The 19,715-nt window shown below is 43.4% G+C and overlaps 1 protein-coding gene across 4 annotated transcripts in view; it reads right to left on the bottom strand.

Annotated features, from left to right (window-relative positions):
• Positions 1-600: 600 nt before the first annotated feature.
• The window catches only part of creb5b (cAMP responsive element binding protein 5b), a 45,177-nt gene continuing 26,062 nt past the window's right edge, over positions 601-19,715 (bottom strand). For 3 of the 4 annotated variants that reach the window (XM_042422857.1, XM_042422856.1, XM_042422858.1), the window contains 6 exons: positions 19,001-19,127; positions 17,583-17,693; positions 6,427-6,750; positions 4,912-5,139; positions 4,609-4,717; positions 3,659-4,272 (listed from right to left, as the gene is read on the bottom strand). In XM_042422857.1, the coding sequence (XP_042278791.1) occupies positions 4,103-4,272; positions 4,609-4,717; positions 4,912-5,139; positions 6,427-6,750; positions 17,583-17,693; positions 19,001-19,127 (1,069 nt within the window). In that variant the 3' untranslated portion in view covers positions 3,659-4,102. Of the gene's footprint in view, positions 3,618-3,658; positions 4,273-4,608; positions 4,718-4,911; positions 5,140-6,426; positions 6,751-17,582; positions 17,694-19,000; positions 19,128-19,715 lie in introns of those variants that run through there. The other variant, XM_042422860.1, reaches the window with a different exon arrangement.

The following is a 19,715-nucleotide window of genomic DNA, read 5'->3' as shown; positions in this document are numbered from 1 at the left end:
TCCACTAAATGCACACCAGGGGTCACTGTGCTCCAAAGAAATGTCTTTCTCAATGTCAAACTCAAAAATACTGTAAGATCATCATTTCATAAAACTGCTGCGGTCATTTAGCGCCTTTTAAAAGTGTTATACCGTCAGGTTTAATCACAACTCAGGATATTATTAAATATTAAACTCTTCCACTTCACTATTTTCAAAGAAAAAATAGATACAACTTTGCATGTTGCGACATTAAATGTTCAAAACTTGCAACAATACAGTGCTTGTTCTTTATTTTAATGTTGTGGCTAAAGTTAATTGAACACACTGCAGTGTCTTGTACAGTTATTTGGCATTTTGACTGATTTCCAGAAAGATGTTTGTGTACTGAAGTTAACTGCCAAGTTGTGTCATCAGACAACTATCAAGATGTCTAGACGGATCAATAATTAATGAGTATTCTAAACCTTTAAAGCATCTAACTATTTAATGAGCAGTAATGTCTGAAGGACGAGCGTCGGGAAATAATGTGGATCATTTGATTTGAACATTAGTTTTCTTTCTTGTATCAAATTATGCAAATACTTGATGTCTCTTGCCTTATTTTTATTTGGACTCAGATTATCTGCACATAAAAATAACTGTTGTGACGTCACCAGATTTCAAATTTAAAATCACCTTATTGGTTTGTATGTTACAGAACAAGTGCTTTATTTTCATACCGTAATGTAACTGCAGTGATAACTTTAACATCTGTACAAATGCAAAACAAAACAAAAAAATGGAGACAATGTCATTACAGACACAAATGTACAAAGTTATGCAGGCAAGAATGGATTCATCAGTTCATTACATATAAACAATGTATTTAAGCGCTGAAATGAGCCTCGACATACAACGAAAGGCAACAAGTGCTATGCAAACATTATTTACACATGTACCACACATTGACTCCCTTCAAAAAGAAAGGTGGTTGCATTACATGTACAGGATTATAGAAATTAATGACATTATGTACAATATTTATAGTTTTAGATTTAAAATAATACAATTATAACATCATTAATGTGTAGGAATTGTTCTCCTCTCACACAAATCCACACAGACACACTCACACTGTCCTTCCATCTTTGTCTGCCATTACAGTAACAAATGTCTTTTTTTCTGAAAGCACAACCTGGATCCACTGTCAAACATTAAACTAGAGACTCTCATATCTAACTCTAAAATAGCAACATCCTCCGAATGATTCCAGTTGAAAGTATTTTGAGGTCATAACCATATTTTCACATGCAAGAGGTTAATTTGGAATGGTCTAATAGTCAAGATGTGGCTTTAAAAAAAACAACCAAAAATAAGGCAAGCTTTATTCCATAGGGTTGGTATAACAAAGCCCTTTTCAAGACAGACATCATCATCAACACACATACTATCCTGCACACGCAGACGCAAAGGTTAACATGTGACATAAACAGTCTGAAAGCCTCTACAAAACTTTGATATAACCTATTATGAGTAAAGAGCATTTTCAATTCACGTATAAGCTTTCTTCATCTTTGACAGAAGTTGAGCTGAATTTGTTTTTTTTTCCCAGAATAAAAAGGGCACAAACTAAATGATGCTGGGTCCTCATCCTACAATACGAGCTTCTTCTATCGAAAGACATGTGATGCATGCCAGGCACAGTCTCTCCATATAGCCAAACACAGACACGTCTCTCGCTGGTGTGTGAAAAGGGAGGGGGGGGGATCGCTGAGAATTACTCGGACCTTAATATGGCTATTCCACCCTCTGGCACAGCAGAGGACAAAAGTGCATAGACAGCTCCGCGATCGCTGCGATGTATTTCATCCATCCTACTGTAAAACACAGTGCATTGTGGTCATCATGCTAATGAATTTTGACATTCCTAGTCAGAAAGAGGAAAGAAAGAGGATTTCTGGTCAACAATGAAGGCTGAAGTTTCAAAGGCTGGAAAGGAGATGGAAGTACATCCATCACCCATCTGAAATACAGAGGAGGCCTGAGAAAGAGAGAAAGATAGATTGATCAAGAGGTCAAGAGGTCAAATGGAAAAAGGGGATTTTTCTCCTTGGTCAGCTGGTTTTGCCCTAACATGCAACAATGACAAAACCAATAACAGCTACTATCAATAGTATCCCGAATCTTTGAGAATCAACTGGATTTGATTGTTTGAAGTAATAGCGATGATGATGATTAAGGAGATCAAAAGAAGTGGCATTCTGTTGCTTAAAGTAAGCCAACAAAACATTTTAAGAAAACTTCAGGCACATTGTGACGTTTTGGAAAGCACAGGCATAAACCGCTCCTCTTTAGAAATCCTAAAACACTATGCCAGTCACGAAATTACAGTCAAAAAAGTCGGTTTTTCTCACTGTCTCACACATTTTTCTTTTTGTTCTTCTTTCTTTACGCACCCGCCGAACTTTGTTCTGCAGAGGAAAGAAGGCAAAACACATACTATACATATGCACATGCGCACTCAAAACTGTGCAGATGCACGCAATCAAATGTTATACTCATTTGGAATTTGAATCCAAAAACCATGGATCCAGACGCACAAACACACAAAAAGAGGCCTCAATAATTAAAGCTTCAGTTGGTCCTGGAGAGCGCAGGAGTTTGTTTCAACTCCTCAGCTGCCTCACTGGTATCACAGTGTACAGTTCTGTAGCTGTAACAGCATCGTATGTCCTCAGGATCAGATCGGCTTGGCCATGCTGATCATTTCATGGGCATACAGTAGATGATCAATACTGGGATGTATTGCTTTCATTTGATCAGATTTTCACCATCATGCTGTATTTCATAACACTATTTAAGAACACCACTGACAGGGATAACAGTCATACAGGAAAGAAAGGGATCATTACACCTGCTTGCATATTCTTGTCTTCAAGACATCATGGCGACAGTTTGACTTGGTTCCAGAAGACAACTTAAAGGCAGCAACATCCCGCTCAGAGTTTTCTATGACAAAATCCTTGTATGACACTCGACATACTGTCCACAGTGACACACAGAGAATGATTCGACTCATTATTCAGTCCATTGGGCATACAGAGATGTAAGAGTTGCTTATAGAGATGACAGTCTGAGGTTTATGTCTCTTTCCTCTGGTTCCATGACCACTGTGGTCCATTTTTGTACCACTACACAACAGAAAAAGTCACTCAAATGCAGCATGAGATTAGCAAAACTCCCTCTCTGCTAAAAGCACAAAAAAGCAGATTAAAAAAAAAACAAAAAAAAAACGTAAAACATTTATGCGTTAATAGGGTTGGTCTATAAAAATACATACTGTAGCTACTGTATAAAGAACAGCCTCGCAGGCCTTTGAGGTTTTTCTTGATGGAGTGGGGGGAGGGAGGGGGGGGCAGCATGTGCAGCTGGTTACCCTCGAAAAGCAGGGGAGTGAAGGGGTGGCTGGGGCTACAACTGGGGTTATAGTCTCTCTTGTCCCTAGTGGATGGGGTTAATGTCTGTGCGGTGGTTGGCTTGCCCGTGCACACTGCTGCCCCCTACAGTCGTGGTGGAGGTGGTGATGGTGTTGTGCTGAATGACCTGCTGCTGGGAGCATGCTGGCGCTGGACTGCCCGCCGGACTGCTCTCTGGACCTGCGGAGACAGAAGAGACATCACTGAGGATGGACAACATGTTTGACTTTGTGTGTGTGTGTGTGTATGTGTAAGTGTAAATGCTACGACCTTCAAGCTGGCTTCAAAATACAGTGTGATAGTTAAAATATCAAAATAAACACAGACCAAATGTCATTATTGTAAAAGGGTGGCTTTATTAGCAGAAAGAGATAAATTTCAAACAAACCAAACACTAAATTTACACCTGACGTCTCACCTGTCATCCCAAAATAAATGGATAACACAAAAATGGAAAAGTGAATCACTCAACTCCGTAAACACGCCTGATGAGCACTGGACACATTGAAGGTGACATCTGTACACAAGCTAGACCCATCGATGAAAGTCTCTCCCAGCCCAGTCTGGGAGTTGGCTCTCCTCTTTATAAAAGAACCATTCAGCCAGCAGGGATGTGAGCCTTATTTTCCTGTGCTAAAGCCGCACAGGGAGGTGCCTTATCCTAATTACATGGAAATGTCACTCGTATCCGTATCAAAGGGTGGGGCTCTGATGTCATGCGTGGCTGAGCCGTGCTGCAGTCCAATAATCAGCGCGATCCTGGGACATCCATGAGAGTTTGTGCCTGTGACATATTTCTCACGTTGAGTCTCAGCAGCCTCTGAGTGCCGAGGTGCTGTTGGATGGAAAAATAGGTCTCATATGGGATTCAGACTACCAACTCCCAGCCCAGACCTGCTACCAGGGTGTGCAACACCCATATGTCAAAGGAAGAGTCCTGTAGCGAGCGTGGGAGCTGGATACCAGCACGTAGGAGCGAAGAGTCTTGGCAGGAACTGTGTGTCCGTCACACTTCAGTCAGTACAGTTTATATCTTTCCTCTGGCAAGACAATTAGCAAGCATTTCCACAGCAGTGCTATCTGCGCTGCAGGACTAAGGCACACGGATGATGGGGTGTGTTTGGTCAAACTTCCAAGTGTGTGTGTCTGTGTTTATGTTTGAGCTACTCACTGAGGTAACCTTGGGACTCTTTCTGCATAGTGGTGATGGGACAGTCCTTGTGTGTGAGGAGAAGCTGCTTGAGTTGGGTCACCTCGTTCTTTAGCATGGTCACTTCATTCTGAAATAAAAGAAAACACAGAAACACGCTTTTCATCAGTGTTGGACTTGCAAAATCATATAATATCAAGAAGCTCTAAATGAAGAACTGAAACAAAAAATCATGCTGACTGTTGTAGGTGGCAATGAGGATTGTGCATAGATTTCAAGCTTGGATGTTTATCACTGTTTTTCACACCTGAAGTTATTTTGTACCTGAAGCTGCATGTTGGTCTGAGTGAGCTCTTCAGCTTTCTTCTCTAATGACATCACCCATACTTTTCTCTTCTGCCTGCATCTCGTTGCTGCTGCTCTGTTCCGTTCCAGAAACTTCCGCCGACGTTCGTCCGGATCTTCGTCCACTACTCGCCTGCGTCGTCCTCCGCTCGGGGGTGGAGACTGCATTGTCTGCGTGGGCTGCATCTGCTGGGTTGCAGGTGACATCTGAAACACGGAGGAAAAGGTATCAGCATCACTGAGCTCTCTGATGAGACAGTGTCTGTCTGACACCCTCCAATCAGACATGTATCCATTCTGAAACACTTGGAAAACAGCCAGCCACCTGTCTGCCGTCACCACCTCACTGCCCTCAAAGCCTTCTGCCTCTAAACAAGCATCTATACATTACCACCTGCAGCCATTGCATGTCTGGCAACTTCCCCAAAAACAACATCTGGTCGTGCCACGTGCCTTGTGTGCCGGGCAGTGGGCGTCAGGAGTGACTGAGTGAGTGAGTGACTGGGCTGATTCACCAGCCTGCCCACCTTGTTAAAGAGGTGTCAGGAGGCAGTTTTCCACCGCCCACTTCCACTCAGACTAACACCATCAGACGCAGTCAAAAGGCCCGTTTCTAAAACTGTACGTGCACTGACAGATCTTGACATATACTTGGCAAGGCCAAATGTTTTCAGTCTTCAGATCATTACCATTTTTATGAGAACCACGGAAAATACAAGCTGCTTTAATGGCCGCTGTGCATACAGTGTGTGTTGTCTTAATGCCTTAATGGCACATTTGGAACATACAGTGACTTGCATTTCTTTCAAGTAAGATGTTGGACAGTTTTTCATCCAAAATGCTCAGCCTTAGATAATGCAAGGACAAAGTGTCTCACATCATGTTATTTTCAATGCTGTGAGCAATACTTTCACCCCTTTACATAATATTAAACCAAATATATTCACAGCTAAGATGTTCCAGGACTATTAGCCAAGGTTGTCCACTCAACATCAGCACCTGGAGCATGTTGTGGCCACATAATGGCAGTGAAGGAGGGCGTGGAGCAGTTTCCAAAAGACAGTCTTGGGCATCTTTTATAATGGCCACTTTATGGCCTCCTCACGACCTTTTCCCTCCATGGCAGGCCTCCGACACTGACCTGCAGCTGACCAACCTCAAAGGAAAAAATTACCTTTGAGACGGTTGCCAGGAAACTACTTGGCATTATGGCTGCGACGAGGGAAAATGTGTTTGTCCAGTGACTTACTGTGAATTTGAAGCATCATTTCAGCTTTACTTGTGCACCAAACCACTAATAGCTAATAGCTGAAGTCAAAACTAACTAAAGTGCTACTAAAGCACTTTATTTTAGTCATGGTACATACACAATGGCTTCTAGCTACCTATATGAGAGGTTTTAATGTGCAGTGTAGTTAATGTGTTATTGAACTTGTGGCTTTGCCTTCAAGCTGTCTAAAAGCTTCTACTCTCACGGGAAAATGCATTGCTTACCTGTGAAGCAGAGTGCATTGGAGGGTGCGGTGAACTCTGGTGTGGGTGACCAGGATGGAGGTGGGGATTGTGGGAGTTGTGATGGGGATTGTGTCCCTGCGGGTGGTGGTGTCCACCCTGGCCGTGGCCCTGGTTGTGGTGATGATGGCCGTGGTGCTGGTACGCGTGGGGAGGGGCTTGCAGGTGCTGGTGCGGGTGTGAGTGCATGTGATGGTGGGCGCTTTGCTCCTGCCGCGATGACATCATCTCCATCATGTGGCCCATGGAGTTCATGTTTCCGTTGGCGATGGCACCCGGGTGATGTGAAAGTGCAGCCTTCAGCCTCTGGGTGGACAAAATGGTCACGAAACATGACGTTTAACATCATTCTCTGTTAATATATATTAACAAATTTGTGCATGTTCTCATCTGTCAGTGTGCTGATTATCAACAGTTACAGAGCGGCTACATATGCTGACTATGAGATGATGAATGGCTTCATAAATCCATATGTCAGGAGAACAAATCAAAGCCACTTAGGCTGTCCTCTGTCTCTCCTTCAGTCCTGTCATTCCCCCTCTTTACCTTCCATGATTGCCCATCCCACTAGTCCTTCCTCTTCATATTCTTAATAGCCTCTCTCTTTTCTGTGCATGTGTGTGTGTGTGTGTGTGTGTGTGTTTGGATGTCTGCCCACAGGATGAGCTCTCTGACAAGGTGTGAGCCTCAGACTGCTCCCTCACTGTTGACCCAGCATGAGGTTTGTTGCTTTAACCGTGTGGTCTACTTAGCTCTGACTGAGCCCGTGTCTCTGAGCGGCCTGGGACCGAGACCAGAGAGAGGCTCTCTCAAGATCGTAAAAAAATCATAATCCAAACATACAAGTGCCAAAATATGTATTCAGGCTGCATCTGGTGTACACAAACAAACATAGACATACTAAAAAAATATATATTTGCACCCTTTCATGACTTATTTACATGTTAACAGCTTTTAGGAATAACAGGTTGAGAGAGTGTTGAGTCTGTTAAACTTTGATTAATGCACTTTTTTTTTAGTAAAAAAGAGCATTGCTAATGTGCATGAACGCTTTCAGGAAATACTTAAATCCTGTCTATAATTCTTTAGGTTAGGTTACTTTGAGCAAAACATTTGCAACAAAACTGAAAGCGAAGGCATTCATCTCAAAGCTACTGTTGTGAATTCCACAAAGTTTTCTATTCTCTTTCCCAGTGTTCTTTTTCCTCGCTGCGCTCCCTTCCCCCTTCTTCCAGCTGCTGTCAGTAAGTCCACGCTGTGTCCAGGGCTCCATATCTTTTAACAACCTTCACATTCATGATTCCCATAGGGAATGGCATCCAGCTGGTCTGGATCACAATGCGTAGACATGACCAGAGCACAACATCAGCCCTCCAGTCCTCTCTCACACTGTCCATGAGTGGAAAGCTTTTTATCAGGAGGGTGGAGACACAGACCACTAAATCATTTCAGAAATGGGACTGTGAAAAAAGACCATGCTTTACTGGTTTGCGTTACAAATTATGTATATGTATGTCAAAGCATTTACTGCATATTCAAGAGTCTAGGTGTCTTTTCTACGGTTTCACTATACAGCGTGTTTCTGTGATACAGAGAGCTGCACATGAAACCGGCACAGTGAAATTATGACCTTGCTAAGCCTGTTTTGGCTGAGTAAAGTTTCTGTTTGTCATTCCAAGGGATGCCTGACATAGTGACAGAATACTACACTACTAGAGCTACATGATTTTGTTTTTTTTCTGGTGTCCCTCATTAACAATGTTATTTTAAATTTACTCTTTTAATCTTTATCTCTGTCTGATCACAGTCAACCCCCTGGAAACCGCCTTGACCACTGCCTCAGCAGCACAACTCCCAGGGGCCACAGCCCTTCCTCTTTGTGGCCAGACAGGGGTTAAAATACCACTACAGTCTACACTAACACACAGCGGGCGGCCTCAGGCTTGCAGCTGTCCACAGCATCACAATCATAAGAGACTTACTGAGGGTAACAAGTGTACTATGCTGTAATATACTGTTACTATCTACAATATAAATTATCAGTATTTACAACATTTTTGTACTGGATGTCTATCTGGACATAGTATTAAAATGCAGAAATAACAAACAGCTAATTGACATGCAACTAAAACAGAAAATGGATTTAAATGAGCTTACAGATATCAATCATAGTCACCGGTGTTGACAGGGACATCTTCCATGATTCACAGCATGAATTCTGAGGCTGACAACCCTCACAAAACACCTTCCCTTCAGCTGAAGAAGAGAGGTGAGGCCCACCCTTCTTGTGAAAGAGAAAACCAATCAGAGTTTGACAATCTCCTGCCACTCAGTCACAGAGCAGGCAATCACCTGAACGAACAGAAGCCAGAGGAATCTGCTGGCTGCCTGTCTACCTCTGTGTTTCTGTGGCCCTACTGACGCTGTCTGTGTGCGGTTAAGATGCTCATCTGGGGTTGCTGGAGCTGCCTGCCAACCAGGCGCCAAGGGAGAAGGACAGAGAGGGTAAAGGGAGGTGAAGTGGGGCAGTGAGAGAAAGAGGGACCAGGGGTGGGGGGAGATTAGATGGCTTCTAGTGTCTCCTCCCCACACACCATCAGCCCAAGACAGCGAGTGCTCATTTATCAGTGTCTCTGAGAGCCGTCCAGCTGGCAGTGCAGTGCTATCTGTTTATTAATTGAATTAGCCCGCATCCGAAGAGGCCCAAGAGTGTCAGAGTACAGAGGCAGGTCAAAGAGCTGCGGGGATGCTCACTGGTGGTGGTTATGAACGGGACAGGGGCTTGAAAAGAAAAGTAAAAGGACCACGCACAATAAGATAAGAAGACCAACACAACGCACACAGTTACACCATTATTCTCACCCAACAAAATGTGATGCGACACAATATTGTATAATATTAATATTAAGCTAGATATGTGCTTTCCAACCAAGAAAGCATATCTCTAGCAAAACCTATCCCACATAACAAACAGATAAAAAAGATAAAGGAACATCCAGCGAGAAAAGAAACAGACAACCCAAATAAGTGGTAGGTAGATCAGCACACACAAATAGAGTTTTAAGAATTATCTGCAATAAAGACTTTTTTAAAAGAGAAAGCGCTTACCGTGATACAAGCTTATTCCCACAGCTATCTCTGCAAGCAAGTGCTTGCTACTGCTCCGTCTGGAGTTGAGACACAGCTCAGTTAAAGCCACCTCGGCCAAAACTTAAGTCTTTGTATCCAGAACCACAGTGACGCAACTAAGGGACGTTAGCAGAGCGATGATGAGCAGGCTGTGATTCTCAAACACCTTCATCAGGCTCCCTAATGCCTCTTTAACACATGGTTGTATTTCCCCAGACTGTGCTAAGCACAAGAACTTAACCACCACGTGCATTTTTATCTCTAATTACACACACATACATATACATTTCTCCTGCAGCAACATGGCTGCCGCAGAAAACAGTCATTAAATCAGTGCAGGTGTTAGCCTGTGGCGGTACAGGGCACTTACAGATGGGATGGCACAGAGTCTGTCCTGCCACTGTCTGCCCTGCTGTTGTTGAAAAATGGGGAAAAAATAGCAAAGAAACAAGAAGATGAGTAGTCCATGACATAATAAAGACATGGTCAGATTCACCCTGGATAAATCTATAAACTAGCAGCCTGTATTTCTGTAATCACATGCATTTGACACTACATTTCATACATTCTGACAGTGTACTGAAAGCAGTAAGCCTATTGATTTTCCATTGTTAAAACACCATCCCTGATTCAGCCATCTTTTGCCCAGAGGGGAGCTATCTCCTCACAGACCTTTGCCCCCTGACCTCTCGACTTCCACTCCTTTTTTAAGGCCATTTATGTGGTTTCAGGGAGACCAGGTGATCACCCATTAATGATATTTATTAATGGCTGGTTCCTCTCTGCAACAGGGGGGCTTTGAGTGATGTCCCTGTGAGTGCTCTGGGCACATCCTGAGAACACACTCAGGTTTCTCCTCGCCAGATGACTTCATATCTATTAACCCTGGGAGGAGAAAGCAAGAGCACAGAGCAGGTACAAAGGGAAGAGACCACGCCTGCCTCAGGATGGGTAAATCAAACCCTGTGAGGTCAGGGTGAGCACTTTTATTCCCCTTAAAAGTGGAGCAGTGTACTATCAGGGGACCTGTGGCCCTCTGGCGCCTTAAAGCAGGTTAGAAAGATTTAACCAGTCTGTGGAGTCATAGTTTAAGTGCAAAAAGATCACAGTTTCAAATGGAGATCTTACACTTCACATTAAAGTCCAAAGTGAAGCATTAAAGCTTCCGTCTGTCTCTGTCAGCCTTTTGTTAACACTATACCAGCATGGCAGCAAGTTCAGGATCATGTGTATGTGAGCAGTATTTCTAATTGCATAATATATCATAGCTGTAACTTTCCTGGCAATATTTTTTGTGGGCCTCGGCCCTCTAACTCACACTCTAAACCCGACATGGGTTCACCATCTGCAGTTGAAAGCAGGAGTTTGGCTCTGCTGAGTGCTTTGCCAAGCACTCAGAGGATCTAATTCCATCCTCCTCATCTCCACCACTACCCACCAGTGCCTGCCTGCAAAACCCACTCTCTGTCCCCTAAAACTCCAAACCCCCATTAGTTCAATTTTATTAGATTTCCCTCTCGCCCAGAGAGGCAGTAACATCCACCCCCCTCCTCTCTCTCTCACACACACCTCTTCCCTGTTCCTCCACCCCCTCTCCCTCTGCTTGCCAAGAGCTGGGGACTGTTAAACTGATTTCCTCAGGGAACGGCAAGGCAGACAGTCTGATGGGAGCTGGGCTGTAATGTCGCCCCCTCTCTCCTCATTTGGGTTCTGGGCCAAGCTGATCAGAGCTGGGCCCGAACAGAGACTCCCTGTGGTTCCAGACGCAGACGGGGAGATGGACATAGACTGGCTGTTCTGCCAGGGCCAGGCGCTCTGGTGGTGCTCGGAGGAACCGGCGGTATGGGCGCAGCGAGACACACGCCCACTGAGAGAGCATGCTCCAAAGCATGCGCTCATACTCTTGGCAGCTTCTCCACCCTGTCAAGTTAATGGATGGGCCTCTGACTCCAGTCTGTATATCCCCACTGTTCCCTCTCTTGTAAAGCCCTGCTCCAGTGCAGCCTACATGGTTATCACTACACCCACTGCCACAATCCTGAATACAGAGAATGCCTAAGAATAACAAAGGCAGAGAGAGACAGACCAAAACAGAGTGCATAATAATAGACACTGACATATTGTATATCTTTTTGCGGCATTAAAAAACGACAATAGGCAACAGGCAAGTTATACATCATGATGTTAATAAAAGTAACTTGAAGTGCGACGACTTGAATCAAAAATAATTTAAAAGATTGTTAAAATAACATGTGTCTAATGCTCGTGTATTTCTTGGCTGACACTGGACTCTTAACTTTCATGCTTCTTACTGCAAATATGGAAATTGTAGCCTGTGTACTTATAATAAAAAAGCTCTTTTGTTTGGAGTCTTCATTAGGAGTATGTCATATCATACATACTTACATTTGTAGTAACAAAAATATTTAAGCCATGCTTATGTACATTTGGATTAAGCTAGCACATTGTGCTTCAACATGTCAAAATGACTGAGAAGCAATCCATTCTCCTTTAAAAGAGAAGGAGAAGTATAAAAAGAAGAAGTTATCAACTTTGATCACCATGCTGGGGGGAAAAAAGGAAGAAAAGAAAACAGAAGTGGGTCCTACTTGTAAGCATGAAATGGTTTGAGAGATCTGATAGTGACCTAACTGGTCAATATTGACTGAACTTTATCAGACTGAAAATCTCTGACCCAACGATCTTTATCCAATCACCCCTCCAGTGTGTGAGTGGTTATTTTGGAGTCTGGTGAGTATCTCATTCAATGCTCAGGCTCCAGGGGGGCTCATGGTCACTGGACCAACCCAGTCTGGCCCGTGTGGTGATGGCAGCTGGTTTACCCAAGCTTGGCTCTGCCGGAGCCCCGTCCCATTCACAGGCCCTGAACCATGACCAAATGGCCTTCACATACACCTCCCATCAGCACAGCTAAAACAACAAGCAGTCATCCAAAGACAAACAGATGCGACACTCTGTGCCACAACTGCCACCCTCGTACATAACCCCATCCACACAGTCACACACACAGGCTTATGCATACGTGCACACACACATGCAACTACTCAAATATAAATGTACCAGTATACACAGTGTGTCAAAGAACTGGCTAATCTAAAAATAGTGAACATGGCTTTCTATATTAACAACATGATTATTATCCGGTTACTTCAGAATTCTTACAGGTTAGTTATAACTTCTCAAACATAACTTCTGTTCATCCCAGTCTCAGAGTTACTTAAGCATGATCACAGGGTGTAAGCTGTTGTATTAAGTAGCAGCTAAATAATACAGAAAATAAATCTTATAAATTGCACCTTTTGTCAGGTTCACTCTCAACTCTGAAAAATGCAGCAATCTCACCAACTGTATATACTTCAATATCTATACAACGTCTCATATAAACCCATGGTTGAGCAGGTGCAGACCCCAGTTTTGTATGAACAGCAACTAAGCTGTAACAGGCAATTGTGGTTGAACACATTGTTCATCATTGCAACAAAAAAGCCTGTCAAACGAGTGGTGCATCATCTTGAAGACAACACAACATGTCTATTTACATTTGACTATTACTTTAAACAATATGTCTCTAGCTCAGACAAACCAAACACAGTGAGAGAGGAGGCAGTGAGAGAGGGGCCCCTCGCTGGTCTGTGTCCAACACTGATAAACTGGCAGACACACATTGATCCAGCAGCTCCTCAGTCCTGCGCTCCACTCTGCTGAAATCCACTCACCTCTATGGCAAAGGGGAGAATCATATGTTGGCCATCTGAAAAACTTTCTTTGCAGTCCAAGTCACTGACATTGACCACTCTCTCTCAGTAACACCGTATTACAGTATATCTTGCCATGTGTCTTGTGTCCTGTGTCCCTATTTGACTGTTATTTATCACACTTCCACATCCACATGTTTACTTAACTAACCACACATATGTACATAACAGATCTGTATCAAAAACTATGTGCAAATTCTAACTTCATGGTTTGTTTAAGGCCACTTAGTCCACAAATGTGTTTTAACTCTGAGGACAATGATTACCAGTAAGGGTGCCAATGCGATGCCAATGAAAGTGAGCTATTTGCACACATAACCATAAGCACACACACACACACACCAACATATAGAGTACACATACACATTATCTAGAGCTCAGTGAAGCAGCCTACAGATTCAGCTGTGCTCTTAGCTCACCGTCCTTCTCCGATGACATCATACCCTGACAATGCCACCATTCATACAGATGTTGCTTACAAAACCTGGAGTTAGACTCCTATTGTGTGTGTTGCTGCTCCTCCTCACAACAAGAGGTTTAGCCAGAGGTGCTCCCCTACTATGATGGTAGAAAATGAATGGAACACGTAATAGGGTTGCCGTGTACTCTAATGGTTAAACTGCTTACAAATGACTTCATACTGAGCTAACTGTTCAATCAATCATCTCGTAGCAGAGTTGAAAAGTGACACATCTGTGGCTGCTTCACAAGTTCTCTTTTCTTGGCATTTCTGAACAGAATATGTATGTAAGTTTTTCACTATTAACTATTTAGGGTAAAACTTAGCAATCTTTAAACCTATTAACCCAAATGCCTGCTGCAATTCTGTGACTATACTGTAACATTAGAACTGTAAGGGTTGTGTAAATGAAATGCAAAAAAAATACATTAGTGTGCTAGAAACATTTTGATTATTGGCCCTCCTGTGTACTATGAAATGTTTCTTTAAGAGACGCACCGCTTTTTTTTCCCTCCTCAAGTAAAAAGGAGTACATTTAGAACATGCCAGGAATTATGTCATCCACCCATCTAGTGCCAGCTCCACAGCCAAGAGAGCTGCAATGAAGGAACATATAGTATTGTTTACCTCATAAAAAACTCAGCACCTAGACCAATGCTTAGTGACAAATTTATTGTCCTTAGTTACAATGTAAACAATAGATAATGGGGAGATAATAAATAACACATTTTCATGCACCAGCACAAAACCATTTCAAGACCCCGCTGTCTGAAATTAGCAGGCAAGCGGGATGTGGAAAGCATGGAGCTCATTTAAAAGGAACACAAAAACAATGCCGAAGTCCACCGCTTTGAAAAGGGTCCCAGTGACATGAGCTGAGTCATGTCCCATAGTTGGCACTCACAGATGTTATTTAGAGCCAGCTTGATAAGAGCTTGTAACAGAAGAGAAATGATAGTGCATATCTTTCACCATACAAACAAATATATCAAACCATCTCAGCAGGAGAGTTTATTGAGAAGAATACGGCGTATGTACACACACGTGAGTGTGTTTATACAATATGTGCATCTCCAAATATGCATACTTACTTGTCACATGTTTGGAAGTACCTGACTCTCTCTATGAGTATGTGTGTCTGTTTAACTATGTGACACCGTGCAAAGAGAATGACACAGAGTTGGAGCAGACGGGGTGTGTGTGTGAGTGTGAGTGTGTGAGTGTGTGAGTGTGTGGGTGTGTGTGTGTGTGTGTGTGTGTGCACGCGCGACTGTTCGCGAGGCCCTGTGGAGAACTGGCTCTGAGCAGTGACGTAATGCTTTGGCCGGCACGCTGTGGAACTTGGCCTCCTCTCTGCAGCGTTTCCTCCACGCTGCGAGGGTCAACTATCCCACAACCTCCAGCGCACAACACGCACCATTCTATTCCCCAGACCACAACAGAACAGAACACAACCACACCCGGCACCATGAGCACCCAGTGCTTCACAAGAAAAAAACAAAACAAAACTAATAAAACACTCCAATCTCAGCAACACTCCCAGACAACCAACTAAAAGCAGTAAGGGAAAAAATACAAGTCAGTTATTACACCACTGGGCTTTGCTGTACCACTTAAACGATGGCACTTAAGTAGAAATCAGGAGATAAAAGAGAACAAAGATGGGCACTGATGCAGAGATACAGTCTTCGGCCCACAGAGCACAAACAGAGAGCTTAGAGCGAGATATGAGTCCCCAAGGGGCCACAGCAGTCCTTTGGCTCATTAACTATTTACACCAGAGACAGGCCTCCACGCTGCTCTGGCCCACCACAAAATCAATTAGCCTTCATTAGCCCAGGCTCTGGACCCACAGTATACTCTCTCTGGCAGGGGAGGGTTAATCCTGCTACTATGGCCTCTAGTTACTACAAAATATCAAACAATCGCAAGCGCAAACATGTAGACATGCACACATGTAGAGAGACACAGGAAACTAGGATGAGCTAAAGCCCTTTCAAGTCACTCACAAACAATGCTCTCGTCCGCTGTTTGGTGTCTGAGAATATCAATACCGTATCTCACTTTTCAACTCCCTGCTCACTCTGTCTGTCTATCTATTTCCTTTATGTCTATCAAAGTCCCACTCAATTCCCTTCTCTTCTCTCACAATGTAAACGTTGAGCAGAAAGAGTGCATCCAGGTCCGTGCCTCGGGGGTGTGGGGTTACAGTGCGGAGATTTCCCATTGGCGGAAAGTCAACATGGTTGGGGTAATGAGATTAGAGCCGGATTGAGAACGTCGCAGGGGACACATGGGCCTGATCATGGCTCAGTTATCCGATAGCGAGGCCGTATTTATCGACCCGGCCCGGGCGCGGATATTACAGACATTAGAGACCACGTCTATGCTTATGAAACCCACGCTGGAGATCGCACCCTGATAACACAATTAGTCTCTCACTTTCTGTCCACAATCGTGAAATTCCATCAGTCGCGTTCAGACATCAGGGAGCAGAATCTCAATTGATCCACATTTGGTTGCCGTGCCTCGTGTCTGAATGGCCAACTAACCAGAAAGTTGCATGGTCGAGGGGCCTGTAGCCATTTAATGACTGCATATGTTTATGGGAGGCCTAACAGAGCATTTACAATTCAATTACATAGATAGGAGAAGAAAAAAAAAGGGTAAGATGTGTCTGGACAACAGCCAGAGGAGAGATAAGCCTAATACACTAATATTGTGTTACCCCAGCGTGTTACCATAGGAACAGTTGAAGAGATTCAAAAGACTACAAAGACGATCAATCTTGAGAGAGCAGGAGGAAGAGAGAGAATTAAATGCCCTGGGAATGCTCCCGCTCTCCTCTATCAGAGCAATAACTCTTCTAATGACCTCTGCTGCCTCCTCTCTCTCTCTCTCTCTCTCTCTCTCTCTCTCTCTCTCTTTCTCTCTCTCGCTCCCTCCACAAGATGTTTCTCTCCAGCAAACTCAGCTATCAGTGAACCTTTCCAAACACGAAGAGCAGCAAATGCTTTTCATTATGGTTTGTGATTTTTTTGATTTCCAAGTCATGACACAGTTTGCTCTTATTTCTGCGGAGCATTTTTTTCCATTTTCAGAGTTATTTATTTTGAAAACAATGGTTGGATGATGGTCATGTTGCTACAGTATTAATCAATTCATATCACCAAGCGTGTAACTGTTTGTGCATTTGTCATTAATCAGAGGAATGCTGTCGGTCGTTGGCATTAGTATTACAGCAGTACAAGTATGCAAAGTCGGAGTGAGTGGAAGGTCTCTTTCTCTTCAGTTTTTTTGTTTTTTCAATAATCCTCTACACTTCCTTAACTCTCAAAATCCGTCTCCATTCTGTCTCTCTCCACTTTCAGCTTCGGCTCATTCCCACTGCTCTAACTGCCTGCTTTGTGAAGGATGAGGTCATTTGATTTTTTCCCTGCTGTGTTAAACTAGTGCTAACAAGTTGTAGGACCTACAGAACATGTTCTGTACATTAAGATATACATCAGGCAGTCGGTGGGCAGCCGAGCCACAACCACATAAAGGGCCCTTTATTCTAGCCAGTCTCCAGTGCTGCACTGGCAGGTTCAGACACAGCTTTGATTACACACCAAATGATGAAATCCACACAGACCTAAGAGTATAGCTTTGCTGGCACAGTCCAGTGGAAAAGAGAGTTGCAACACTTTGAGCTGGTGTGTGCGTGCACACTTGTGTATGCATGTGCATAAATGTGTATGCATCCATGTGAATACATGCATATATATACTCACCAGTTTGGCCTCTGAGTGCATGGAGGGAATGTGAGTGGAAGAACAGGAGCTGCTGTGGGCGGGACCTTGCATACCCATCATATTGGAGCCCATGGACATCTGTCTCTCCATCTGAAGATTACAACACAATGGGAACAGTGATATTCATATGTATAGACATACTATTCCTATACCACAGAGCTTTTTCATACAAGATGAGTCAATACACACTGACTCTTTAGACATATGTTATTTACGGGGATTTTCATGTCTTGATGTGAAACTATCACTGCTTTTACAAAAAAACAGATTTAGCACAAAAGCATGAGACTCATCCTCCTGCACAGTGAGCTATGGGAGATGAGATGAGAGAGCATGAGAGCCTGATTTCACATGACAGGCTGCCCTGTGCACAGCTCTGTGTGATGATAACTGGAGCTGACCCAAAACAGGAAGCCAGCACGGGGGGGACTTAACACAGGAAGCCAGTGCAACAGGGGTATGTGAGTTTTTGATGATAGTGTGATGAGTGTCAGTCAGACTAAAACACCAAACCCCGGCCGCTCTTGACGCAGGATGTCTTAATAAGTTATATGAGTTGTGAGTTGTATGAATTCATTAGAATCTGTCCTCATTTGTCCCTCAAGTGCCCCTGGCTGAAGGTGAGGAAATCAGCTGGGTAAGCCGACAGGGGTGAGAGGTCACTTGCGTGGGGTGATGATGTGAGCGGTGTTTGCTGAGCAGTATATGCAGGAAAGAAGAAACCTTTGTGTGAGCGTCTGCATGCATACACGTGTGTATGTGAGCTGCTGTGGCCTCCCAGCTGCTGAACTCTGGGTGGTGTGGGGATCTCCATGGGGAATGGCCCCTTTCCACCCCCCTCCCCCGTCCACAGAGAATCAGGCCTAGAACCTGACACACAGCCTTAATTGCACTAAGTGTGTTTTGTGTAAAAATATCACCCAAACCTGCACCCCTTTCCTGAGCCGTCAATCTTCCCCAAAATGGCTTAGCTCTTAATTTAATAAACATGGGAGGGCTTTTTTTATACCATAAACACGGGCTGTCTTGTGTTACAATGAGAACATATGTTGTATCATTAGAATCTTGATATGAGCAGCTTTCTCTGAGTTGTTATCATTCCCTGTTTCATGTGGGTCCTCTAAATCTTTTTAGCTTAATTACAATAAAGTCTGTATTCTCAACCCAGAGGTAAAATCTTTCACTTCTACAAGAGACGACTTCCTTCATAAAATGTAGTAAGTCATTTTAATGGTGAAAGAACACATCCCAAACTGCAACCCTACATAGTTTATGTGCAGACTACATGTTACACTGTTGTCACTTACTGTATGTGAGAGTGTGAGCAAGTGGCTTTGCTCATGCATGTGCGAGTGCACCAGTGATTGAGTGTGCTCTGTGCTTCGTTGTGTACTCACGGGCATCAGCACAGCGGAGGAGCCAGGCATGGTTGGGTCTGGCAGAGTTCCAGGCATGGAGGCTGGCAGAGGCTGTCTCTGTCTGTTTCGTAGGTGCAGCAGCGAGGACAGCGAGCCGGGGACAGGCCTGAGACACACACACACACACACAAACACACACTGTGTTATAGATAATATAAGAGTCATTTTCTTTGTTTTGTCATATAACATCAAACCAAACTACCACTATCACCTCTATGGCGCTAATTACATATAATTTCTCCTATGATGCATCCATAACTGGTGTATAACAGATAATGACTGCTTGATAATGCAGGATAACATAGCTGTAATCATATTTAATGGTATGTGGTTACACATGTCAAAAATCTATTTGACAGGCACATTTAAAACTGTTTATAAGATGTGTTCAAAACTGATGCTTGAAATTTGTTTCTTGACAGAAAAGTCTTAAACTCAAAGTCCAATTTCTACCAATTTCTTCTGGTGCTTTCATCTTATGGCATTCATCAGCAGATAGTCTGCTCAGTTGTCATGAGAGTGAAGAATAAGTAGTACATAAATAAACTTGATCAATAAATATAACAATTATAATTATTGTTTTGTTCATAAATATAATGAACATACCCCAAAGTCATTATATTTATGAACACAATGCACCCAAAGCATTTTTAACATTTCTAATGAAAAATGTGATTCTTCACAAAGCTCTGGA

Source organism: Thunnus maccoyii, chromosome 10 (genome assembly GCF_910596095.1).
Source record: "Thunnus maccoyii chromosome 10, fThuMac1.1, whole genome shotgun sequence".
NCBI classification, from domain to species: Eukaryota; Metazoa; Chordata; class Actinopteri; order Scombriformes; family Scombridae; genus Thunnus; species Thunnus maccoyii.
This window is presented reverse-complemented; position numbering and strand designations above follow the sequence as displayed.